The 12,311-nt window shown below is 38.4% G+C and overlaps 2 protein-coding genes across 2 annotated transcripts in view; one reads left to right on the top strand and one right to left on the bottom strand.

Annotated features, from left to right (window-relative positions):
- LOC122823406 overlaps window positions 1-12,311 on the bottom strand; it is an 87,199-nt gene that overhangs the window by 54,418 nt on the left and 20,470 nt on the right. The gene's annotated exons all lie outside the window — the stretch shown is intronic.
- Window positions 2,923-5,242, top strand: lrrc18b (leucine rich repeat containing 18b). The gene is made up of 3 exons (XM_044103008.1): window positions 2,923-3,163; window positions 3,320-3,569; window positions 4,572-5,242. Exons 2-3 carry the CDS (start codon window positions 3,324-3,326, stop codon window positions 4,995-4,997), a joined length of 672 nt encoding a protein of 223 aa, XP_043958943.1. The 5' UTR covers window positions 2,923-3,163; window positions 3,320-3,323; the 3' UTR covers window positions 4,998-5,242.

The following is a 12,311-nucleotide window of genomic DNA, read 5'->3' as shown; positions in this document are numbered from 1 at the left end:
GCTGCGTTTCCATTGATCATAAAACTGCACAAACTGGAGTTATGAAAATAAGTTTGCTTAATTTAAACACGCCAATTTAAAAAAAAATAAAATAAAAAAAAAATAAAAATAAAAAAAGTTTTTCCATCAAAAGTTTTTGATTAGGTGGTTTTCAGGCTGTATCAAAACTTGTGTGTTTCACAAAACAGCAAATTAAACTTTTTCTGCGTCACACGAGTCATGTGATCAACAACCAGATATTCCTACAGGCGAAAAAGACGAAGAAGATAACAGGAAGTGGAGGGAGGATTTATTGCAAAAACAGGCTTATTCATGTGTGATTTTAATTGCATTTCTTAATTAACGGAAATAAGAAATTCTACTTCACTATTGTGAAATTATGTTTCTTCAACATTAATGGAATATTCACTAGGTTTTGCCACATTTATAATGGAAAAGCAGCTACTGAGGAGTTTTGTTCTGCCTCGTTTTTGTTGTCGTTTATGGACGGAAGACAAAGCAGAGAAGCTCAAGAATTTAACTCTTCTCCCTGACCATCCGGCATGCAAGGAACTGAAATTTAATTTACAGATTTATTTATTTTTTTGTCCCATTAAGCAAATAAAAATAAATGGTTTTCCTCAACTCCATTCCTAATTCTGACTCCAAGTTTTGCATTGCTTCAACCTCTCAGCACTTAAAACTCCAACCCAACAATTTGACCTGTAGAGTCATGTAGAAAAGTTTCCTCAGAGCTCCGGCAAACATTACATCCAGTCCACGATGGGCTTGCCTGGGTGAAACGTGAAGAAAAAATATACAAAACCAAAAGGAGCTCTTTGATTTTGTTGCGCTAAAACAAAGGCAACACAGCAGCCGCACAGTTTAGAGGAAAGGAAATCCTTTAAATAAACACAGGACTGGCTCCGCCCCCGCGGTGCCAGCTTTCCCAAACATGTCCTACAGTCTGTCACTTTTCTCTGCTTCTCTAGTTTTTAATTAGAAGGTTTGAAGAATAATAAAGAAGGAAAAGTAGTGTCTGTCCAAAGTGTACACACCGCTGTTAAAGTGGGAGCTTTTTGCGGCGTAAGAAAGGGCTACAGTAAATAATTTCTTGCCTTTAATGAGACATTCATTCTGCGTAATTAAACAGAAAAGGAAACGGTTGGGGAGGGCATAAAAATTAAAACGCTACAATCTGAAGTGTTCACACATTTAAACGAAACCAGTTGACGTACCTTCTGGTTCAGCCTTTTACAGCAGAGGTCCGTCTGCATCAGACATATTGACTCCACAACACTTCCCCACTCTGCTTGAAAAGGACCATCATCGTCATCAGCCAATCATCTTATTTTGAATGTGAACAAAGCAAAAGAAATGACTGTAACTAGAAAACTAACTAAATAAATAAAAAGAACGGGGTCAAACCCTACTTTCATCACTGGAGGAGAAGTGGAGGGGTTGGAGGTAGGGGCACAAAGACTGCAGCTTTCTGGTCGATCGCCGATTAACCAATCTTTAAAAAGCCTGACCTGCCGATCCCATTTTGGCTGATACCAGGGTTTTTTTTGCCTGAAATGTTGCTAAATATAGCAAGAATGTCACTGAGTTGGCAACAGTGGGGTAACTATTAATTCTATAACATGACCTGGTGGACTAGACTTTCAGTCAGACCTTTCTCATGGGAAAGCAGAAGAAGACAGCGGTTGATTTTTAGACCTTACATCACATGTAACTATCGGCCGATTGGTGCACCCCTAGTTGCAGGTGTATAAATACCCTGTGGTTCAACTGGGCAACAGGCTGGACTGGAGCCTCAGAGAAGCCATCTACAAGAAAAGAGAGAGCAGGATGTACTTCCAGAGGAAGCCAAGATATTTTAGAGCTTCCAGCAAGATGCTGGAAACGCAAAAATTCCAAACCAAAGACATCACACAAACATTTTTAGGAGTTTTGTTCATGACATAAGAATAAAATGTTACCGCCTTATGGTTGTAGAACCATCCCTAAGGGACGGGTGATTAAAAGTTATAAAAATCAGAAGTTTTTGAGCATGTCTGGGGATGTGGCTAAGCCCCCTAAACTGCATGTAACTTTCACATCCCACAGCCAAGTTGCACCAAACCTGTCATGAATCATCCAGGTTGGATGTGCGACGATCCTATGTGGTCATATTCTGATGTCATCTACATCCTCATTATTTTACCATTTTGTTTGACTTTGTGCAACATAATCAACTTCTATTCCAACACTGTAACGTTTTAACCATTTCTCCTTTTCTGTAACATTTTAAATGATAATGTTTAAGTTGCCCATTTATCCACTTTTCTAGGGTTTCTTCATTAAAATAAATAAATAAATAAATAAAAACTTTTTACATATATTATCTAAGAACTATGTATGTTTTTCTGTAGCTTCTTTGATGGAGTTTATTTTCAAGATGACATCTCCCCCTGCTGGCACAAAGATGTTATTTTTTAAAGCAAGTCAACAGAAATCATTTCCCACCTCATTCTGTCTAAAGCTTTTTTTAGAAGCCTGATACTCTGCTGCACTTCATAAGCTTTGAAGAAATTTTCCACTTTGCTCACCATTTGTGTTCACTAGATAAATGCACTGTGCATCTGTGTTATGTCAAAGCCGTTTTTTTCCATTTTTTCCCATTACAAGATTCATTAGAATTCTAAACATTTTGATCAAAAATTATTTTTGTTTTGATTGAAATTAGTTTTTGTTTGAATAATAATGAGAAAGTTTTCATGAAAAGTCACTGAAGTTTGTTTTTTACATAATATTTTTAAGTGGATTCATCAATAAAACCTGTTAAACCTTTCTGCCGTCTTCAGGCTGTAGATAACAGTGCGAAGGTTTGCTTTTAAAATAGTTATTATTCTGTTGTCAAGGAAACAGATTCTGTAATTTAAAAAATAAAAAAATCTCAGTTCCCCAAAGGACAACCTGTTCCACTGCACAAGTTGGACAGTCAGGGCTGTAAAGTCTGTCCACATCAAACCAAAGTTGCTAGGGAACGGATAAAAACAAACGGCCTGGGAGGCCAAATGAGAAATGCGTTGACCCTCTAACAGCTCGTGTTCAGAACCTTTCTGGTGGACGTTTTTAACAAGAACAATTCTTTCATGGTCTGTGATGGTGTCAGTCCAAAGGTCCAGCCTCATTAATCCTGGTAAGTGACCAGATTTGTCGTTTTAAACTAAAGCTCCTTGCTGGGTGTTGTTTTTAACGGCATCGTCACGAAACTAAACTAAATTTACCTGAGGACCGAGACGAAGCCTAAAGATCATATTTAACAGTCCGTTGTTTCTGACTGCGTGTTCCGCAGCAATATGGCCAAGAAGAGGAAGAAGCCCAAGCCGCTTACTCTGAGAGCGGTTCAGAAATGCGTGGACTTGACAACGGATGGCAGACGGAGGCTGGACCTCAGCTACAAAGGCCTCAACGTGGTGCCCGCTTGTGTCCAAAAGGTGACGGACGTTAGTGAACTGAATCTGAGCAGGAACCTGCTGAAGAAGCTCCCACCTTTCATAGATCACTTTGACAGCACCGCGGTGTTGGATCTGCACAGCAACTATGTGAGTATGACCGAAAGAGAGAGAGAGAAAGAGAGAGAGAGAGAGAGAGGGAGAGAGAAAGAGGGGGCTTGGGGGAGCGTTGAACCCGCCACAGAAGTAGAACTTTTACAAAAATGTGATGGAGGTGAGACGTTAGGAAATGACGAGTCTTAAGATACGTCTTTCAGCTTTGCACAGCTGGATTGGAGTTTTTCATTTAAACTGGATAGTGAGCATCTGTAAAGACCCATCTTTCAAATCTTACTACAGGTTTCACTTTAAATTAAATTAAATCAGGTTTTACTGTGTAGGTTTTTAGAACTATTGTTATTCAGGAAGGTGTAATGTGGTCAAAAACCTGCCAAAAGAACTACACCAAAGTTGAAATTATTTTGAAATTAATCTAAAAAATATTCTAGAAAAAAACTTTCAATTTAGGAGTTTGAAAATTCTACATTTTAATTTAAAAAACTTAAGATTTTGAGATTTCAGGATTTTCTAGAAAATCTTGGAAATTTTAGTTTGAAAAGTTTAGTTAAAGTTTATTAAAAAAATAAAAAAAAACAGATTATGAGATTAATTTCTATAAAAAAAAATTTTAACACTTGAAATTTTTGAGTTTCACAAGTCAAAAATATTTTGAAACTTCACTTGTGAAACTCAAATTTTGAGTTTTCCTAGAAAATTTCTAAGATTAATCTCAAAATTTTAGCTTTTCTTCCAGCAAGTTTTAGAGTTTCGGAACTCAAAACTGTTTTTTCTCAAATTTTGTGGATTATTCTCAAAATGCAGATTTTATTTCTAGCAAATTTTTGACTTTCAGAGCCGGGAAAGTTTCTGGGGTTTTTTCCCCCCTTCTAGAAAATTTATGAGCTTAATCTCATAATTTCTGGAGTTTTTTTTAGCGGAAATCTACTCCTTCCACGTCGTCGTAGTTACTCAATTTCCAGATTATGACTCATCTGGTTAGGAAGTGGCAGCTCCACCGCGTGACCATGACTGTTGTTGCTTCTCTGATCGCAGATAGAGGAGATCCCACAAAACATCAAAAACCTTACGTGTCTGACGGTCTTGAACCTGTGCAACAACCGTCTGACGAGCCTCCCCATCGAGATCGGCAAACTGAGCAACCTCCACATCCTGAACCTGGGACTCAACCTGCTGAAAGTCCTGCCCACCTCCATCGGCAACCTGAAGGAGCTGCGCTACCTCGGCCTGTCCTACAACAACTTCACCACGGTGCCCAGCTGCACAGTCAAGCTGAAGAAGCTGGAGAAACTCAACCTGGAAGGGAACCCCATCAAGTACCCGGAGGTGACCGGAGTCAAGAAAGAGTCGAAAGTGGACCGTTTTCACGTGGTCAAGGAGAGCCTTCTGTGTAGGAATTGTCTGGAAAGTTTTCAAATCGAAAGGGAGAAGCTGGACTGCATGGACGGCTACGACACCTAGTGGCCGGACGGGGTGGGGGTCGGAGTTTGTTGACTTTTAAAATGCATTCGCGCAACTCACAATGAGGTCAGTGAGAGCATCATTTATCCTTGATCATTTTTTTATGGTGGATGCATGTAATGCTGGTTGGGTGAGAGTTGCTTTGGGTTTTTGTTACAACACATCTAATATGAATTAATATACACATATTTAACAATAAACTATTTGGTTTTTATGCGAACACGAATAAAAATGATTTTCAAAAATAATCAAATATTGGAAGAATATTTAATTGAAAATGTATGGATTTTTTTTTAAAAATAGTAATATTATATACCAACATTTAAGCTGGAATAAAACGTATGGATGAACTGACGTGAAAATTTGGGCCGATAGATATCCAAAATTTTATATTTACTGACAAATATATGTAACAAATATATGTTAATACCTTTTTTACCTTGGGGGGGGGAAAAAACAACAACAACAAAAATAACACTTCAGCACTTCTTCTCTGCTTCAGTTAAACTTCCCACAATCCCCCACTGCATCAGTATCACCGTCATATGACCAATCTGTTCTTACACTTCTTTAGATTCTTTGGAATCTTGTTAGCCAACTTTATGATGCATTTTCTGCATTTGACATCTTCAACATTTTTAAGTTGGGCCAGATTACTTTGGACAAATCTTTTTCAATTAATCACTTGAAAACTTTTGCAATTTACTTAGGTCGTCTTTGTATGACATTGTTTTCTATAATGTCACGAAAATTATGTGCAACCCTGATTATTTTTAAGAGACCGTCAGTGAAAAACAGTCTTCAGTCGGAGGCCTCTTCATATTTCTTGTACTACAGACTGCTACAGGAGAGTTTTTTCTGCCTACTGCCATCACCATCTAACTCTTTGATTAAATTAGTTACAAAAATATTTTATTTGTCTTTGGGATCAATGATATATTTTTGAATTCGGACATTGTTCTGTAAAACTTTCAGGTTATAACGCTGAAAACCTCCCATCTGAGATGAAAGAACATTTCCTAAGGCTCAAAAGACAAAGAAATGAATGTGTCACTGTATGTTTAATGAATCTAGACATATAAGCTTAACTTTTTTTAAATAAAAGAATTTGTTTTTAAAATAGGTTTTCTGTAATATTTTAAATCAAATATTTGACATTTAAAAACACTGCATGTTTTGACAGTTGTAATCCGCTAGGGGGCAGCAAAGGCCGACTGCAGCCGCTTTTGGTTGCTACCGCCTTATTAGATTAGAAAGATCCAATCACAGTGAAGGTGTCTTTATTTTTCTGATTTGTTTTGGGTTCTTGGAACAATTGATGAGGTAGGAATGTTGTTTTGACTCTACAGTTTGAAAGGAAACTCAAGTTTTACTTTTTGTCTGTTCATTTCTCACTGTGGATCAATGTGTCAATATAGACAGAGGGAGGAGGGGGAAGGATTAGATTAATCTCAGAAATTTTCAAGAAAAAGGACATTTTTTTTCTGCGCTCAAAATGTCAAACATTTCCTTGTTTATTCTTAAATTTACAATGACATTTTGGTGCATTTCTCAAGCAGTTTGTAGCAAATGTAGCAATCAATTATTTGCTATAAATGACGATACATTATTTGCATCACTATGGAGGAACATATTTTTCATTTGTTTGGAGAATTGTTTTAAATTGGGTCACACTGGAGGAGTCATGAGACTGAATAGCATCTCATTCAGACTGAATTAAAGACTTTAGGTGTAGAGCAGGGGTCTCAACCTCCAGTCCTCAAGGGCCACTGTCCTGCAACTTTTAGATCTGTGAGTTGAATAATTAGACGTCTCAATAGAATAATTAGGTCATTAGCAAGGCTCTGGAGAACTGAGGTCATTAAGCCGTTTCATTCCAGTGGTTTGTACCTGTGGAACATCTAAACACTGCAGGACATCTTAAATGTTATTCTTGGTTCTCTGGATGAGCTGTGTTCTTGGAGTAATTTTGGTTGGCCGACCGTCCGCTGGGAAGAATCAATACTTAAGATTCTTTTTCCCCCATTTTTCCCCTCCACTGTGTTTCAATGGCTTTGTAATCATCAACTGATAAATGTCCATGACTTTGTTTCTCCTTTGTTCTTACATTCCTTTAGATGATTTGAAACCTTTTTTAGCCAACTTCATCATGTCAGATGGGTTCTGTTAATGCATTTTCTTTATTCTATATAGTAGAATAATGTAATCTGTTAAATCATAAAAAAATTTAATTTTCACACAGGGCTAGGTAACTTCGGACAGAGTTTTTTCTTAAATGAATTTGTCACTTGAAAACATTTGTAGTTTACTCAAGTTATTATTTTCTATAATATTTGGGAAGTAACAAGAAAATGAAAAACAGCCTGTTGGTGGAAAATACATTTTCACAAATCTGAAGGTAAAAAAGATGTCATGAAAAAGAGATCGTTGAAGACTCAACATTTATTTGAAATGACACAGAGGAGTAACCGCAGACACACGGCTGCTATCCTGTCTGCTCCTCAAAGTCATTGGTGGATGAAGCCAAGGCCCTTTGGTTAATTGTCAGTGACAGAGAACAGGGGGAAGGTAATGGAGGGCAGAACCAGGGTCAGAGAACCAGACAGGCAGCACACGAGGGAGACGACCACTGGGGAAATACCTGAAAGTCTTCAAACAATCCTACTTCTCTCCTATCTGCACTCCCTTTATTCTAATTAAGGATGTGAGATTAGATCAAGCTGATCAGCATAAAATACAAAATCATATTAAGTTATATCCTAACTGAAGTTATTCAGTGGCAAATTTCTCAGCTGCCAGTGATGCACACCGATAGCTAAAATGTTAGCTGTACTATCGTAAACATCACACTAAAGCTAGAATGCTAAACCAACATGGTATTTAGCAGAAGCTAATGCTAATGTGCTAAATTCCAACATCTTAATATCCACCAGGAGACAAAATGCGTTGCAACAATGTATATCCGAGGAGAGGAAAGGAAGTGCTGCGTAAACAGTTTTCCCCCACTTCAAAATAAGAGCATGAATATAAACATCCAATCACTTCAAAAATTCTTAAGGGGTGATAACCAAAACTTCAACAACAATTTATTCATGTTAAAGTTTACAACACCACCAAGTATATTATCACCTTTGTATTTGTTTGAAAAAATAAACTTAGGTGAAGTGAACTGCGCTAAATGTTTTCAAAGTTAGCAAAATGTTAAAGTGCCAACAGAATGAAGTAAAAAACGTGTTTTGGATTAAAGAATGCCTCAAATTATAAAGATATAAAGATATCTACCTCCAAAACATTTAAACATGTGCCTCTAGATAAAACACTGAGGTTATTTAAGATCCCAGAAGCCTGTCTGAAATCACTGGCGGCTTAGTTTTAATGCATTTGGTCAGAAATGATCAATAAGTAATGCTAAGTCAACAGTCACACATTCAGCAGCCACCCTGCAGTGTGTGTTTTGGAACAGCCCTCCAGCACCACTATGAAATATTAATCATGGTCAGTATCAATATTTTAAAAGGTTTTCCAAACATTGTGGATTCCAAGGCTCTTATTAGCATTCTGAGCAACATCCATCTTGATTATGTGACCTTAGACGTCAGGTGACAGAGGAACACTATTATAGACATACGAGACGGGCAGAGCTATGAGCCACAAGTACACCTCTTGGGTACTCTTTAAGACATCAATGTTGTAAACCATGGAGCCAAAAACAAGCAATTGTTGACTTGAGGACCAGCAACTTGATCTCCTGGTAACTACTGAAGATATCATGACCGCCCTAGCTAACCCATTGATTCTATAATCATTAACTTCAACTCTAATGACCATGCAATTGCACAGTTTTGCTATTAACATTTTGAAAATACATTTGCTTAATGGAAACATGCTAATTTCACGAAAAATTAGTTTTTCTATAAAAATGGTTTGGCTCTAGGATGAGGTGGTTTTGCGGCCATATTGAAATTGGTTTATTTTGTAAAACTGTAATGGAAGCACTCTTTTTGCATCACACTAGTCACATGAACAACCGGATGTCACCAACATTAGCAGAATACTGAAGTGTATAAAAGGATCCAAAGACCAAAAAGGAAAGGCCTGAAACTAATGAGAATACACTAAAATGCATAGATAAACATAAAGGAACGAAAACATCCTCGTAACAATTAAAGGTTCAAAGAAATTAACTGAATATGGTGAGATCTAAAGTAATCAAAATGCAAACAAATGAAAAACAAAGCGAGTGAATCTCAGTCAGTTTCTGTAGTCATAAAGATGATGTTCTATACAATTGCAAGTACAATGTTATTTGTGGAGTAGAGAAAGTACAAGTTTAAGTTCAGAAACCACTGAACTTAAAGATGGCCGCCAGTCTCCTGGATGAAAGTAGTTGAGGCCTGAGATTTACTTTGGCGAAATGTGTGATTATTGGAACTATGTAACAGGTAACGGGAAGATTTAATGAAGCCAAACAGTGACTCAGAAGAAGCCTGCATTCCTCAGTTAATGGTAAAGTGGGTTGAGGTCAACAAAGTCAATGGCTTCCTATTTCCATCAATATTTTGTTTATGCGGTTTTTCCGAAGCATTGAAGTCAGAAAAGGTTGATAAAAAGGCCTAAGTGTCTATTTGGCAGAGCAAACATCTGGTTTCAATGCACTCCAATTTTCTTTACCTTTGTTGATCATTTTCTTGTGCTGCTATTCAACCAACTTTAACTTGCCTAAATACAGCAACTCTCAATGGTACGACGGTCCGTCAACTAAAACAAAACTCGATGTACACAAGACGTATGGAAGAACCCCAAGAGTAAAACAAAAAGCCTCCACCCTGCCTGCGTCCAAACCTTCCCATCACTGAGAGCTGCAGAGAAAAGACCCGACTTTGAGACAAACTCGTCTATAAAAAGCCATGTGGTTATGGCTAAAGAAAAACAGAATTTCTGGTTGTGGGCTGGCTTTTGCTATTTGGGTTTTACAATGTCCTCTTCCCTCTGCTGGCTTTCATTGTCCGCCAAGCCAGGGTCTGATAACACCTGATCAATTTGAAGAGAGACAGACCCTGAACCACACCCAGCCTGTAACCCAGTCTCAGTTTTAAACCAAACACCGCCGTTAATGGCTTTGTAATTAAAATTGTTTGTTTGGAGTCGTTTCGTTGTAGCTTCTAGTTTCTACTGTTGCAGCTTGTGAGACCCCGTCCGTTAGTTTGACTCCATTTAGCTTTGGACCGTGTCTGCTTCGTTTTTACAGCTTGTTATCTTTGCTGTGTGTGTGTAGATGGTTGGATGTAATGTGTGGGCACACGCTCCCCCTCTGGGTCTTTCTCCCTCTTTACTCTGTAATAAGAGCAGCTGTGGCTTACGCGAGGCCAGCTCTGATTCGATTGCAGTGAAACTAAGGCCATTATCCTTTGTACGCCGGAGGAGAGCCAAGCAGCTGCGACAGGAGCAGCGCCAAACGGCAGGTTTCAGGGTTTCCTTCAAGAAGGCGGCAGAGAGTGGAAAAATTTCACAGATTAGCCTCCTAACAAGCAAAGAAAGGAACATTTTACACATGATACCGTGGCCAAATCCTCCGAATCAAATTGCCCTTAGAGCAAACAGAAATAAGCTACAAAGGTGATTCTCAAGCAAATATTAATTTGTGGCTGATGTCAAATTCCACAACTTTTCTCAAAAGCATATATTTATTTGCTTATACATAAGAGACTTTAAAAAACTTGAAGGAATTGCCATTACAGATGCAAATTTCGTACAATTTTATGTCCAAATAAAGCAAAACCTACTGTAAATAAATTTTTCAAGGTCAGCACTGAGAAAAGGCCCTGCCATCATGTAGCCTACTATAAACAAAAGAACTTGTAAGCATCTAGACTTTTTTAAGCTTTTCAGTCCGCTCTGGTCTACGGGGAAACACCATTTATAATTTAGTGGTGTAAATGTATTGTGAATTTAGGCAGATTTGATCAAATCAACAAACACTTCAGGGGTAGAAGTCATGGTCGGTTGGTAAGCTAGCTAGTTCCAACATTTGTAAATACCGCGGTTGATGAACCCAACCTGCGTATGCTACTTCCAAAGACACATTAGCTAGACTTAAGTAGAAGACATGGCGATGCTGGCAAAGATAGCATGGAAAAACAATCACAGTCCTGTTCCTCATTCTGATGTCTGTCATAGCGCCTCAACAACAGCTTTTATATTTGTCTGCTTTTTGAAACTGTTTCACTATTCTACCATTCCAACTAAAAATACTTTCCATGTTCCATTTTCAGAATGACTCTTATTCCAGCTTAGCACCAACAATGTAACAGTCGTACTCCACGTCATGGACACCGCTCCATCTGGCGGCTCCAGCTGCAGATCACGCCTCGTAAATCTTCCCCAAACTCATAAATATGCTTTGGTTCACAGATTTCTCAAGGCTGTCATTACCAAGTTACTTGGGGGGGGAGAAAAAAAAAAAAAAAAAAAAAAAAAACACTTACTGCATTTTTGCCTTCCACTCAACTTCCCAACTGTAAGTTTGAATGCAGCATTCAGCGAACATCCAGCTTCTTTATCCATAACACGTCCGAGTGTTTGACTGATGCAACTCATGTCAACTCATGAAGACTCTTCCTCATGACTGTCAGCCAAGTTAAACCAATTCTGTATTAAATATATTTTTCTATTGGTTGTCTGTAAATATTAAAACATATAGACTCCAGAACACGCAATTTGTGTTTATTTGCTCTATACGGTATGTGTTTAACTGAATAACAGCTTGTCACCTAGAAGTTAGTGCATCAAAGTTGGTGAAATTCTTGATTTCTCCGAGCTCCTCTTCTTTCTAAGCTCAGCCCTTCCTCACAGTTTCTTCAGTTAATTACCGGCTGCTGCAGCTCAAGGTGACAGGAAGCTGCTGGAGGGGACCATTTTTCTCCCTCTGCCCTCCCGGTTGTTCAGAGACGTCCCATAGGAACGCCGGGAGGCTCTAATTACGACATATTGTCTAAGCCGACGTTTGCGCTCGTATCTGAAACGAAGGTTCTCCAGCTAAAGCAAAACGGAGGTAGGGTAAAAGATGAGGATGGATTTGGGGTCAGAGGTAGATAGAGAGGAAGGGAGGAGACGCCTGGCAGATGAATAGAAAAAGAAAAGAAATAGAGACACCTTTGCATGTGTGCACATTTTGTCGGTGGTGGACCCTTCCTCACTTCCCACAGGCGGGGATGTAAAGCTATGAATAATGTAACAGGGAGGGGCGGACGACTACTGGGTGTGGGCAGAAAAAAAAAAAAAAAAAGCTGTAGTTCCTCCTCCTTCCTTCCCTCA

Source organism: Gambusia affinis, linkage group LG20 (genome assembly GCF_019740435.1).
Source record: "Gambusia affinis linkage group LG20, SWU_Gaff_1.0, whole genome shotgun sequence".
Classification (NCBI taxonomy): Eukaryota; Metazoa; Chordata; class Actinopteri; order Cyprinodontiformes; family Poeciliidae; genus Gambusia; species Gambusia affinis.
Note: the sequence above shows the minus strand (reverse complement) of the source record. Positions and strands in the feature narration are given on the sequence as shown.

What these genes read in the sequence shown, in the direction of transcription:
- lrrc18b (XM_044103008.1), top strand. Translation starts at nt 3,324, where the DNA reads ATGGCCAAGAAGAGGAAGAAGCCCAAGCCGCTTACTCTGAGAGCGGTT. An exon ending in TGGATCTGCACAGCAACTAT is followed by an intron (nt 3,570 to 4,571) that starts GTGAGTATGACC and finishes CTCTGATCGCAG; the next exon opens with ATAGAGGAGATCCCACAAAA.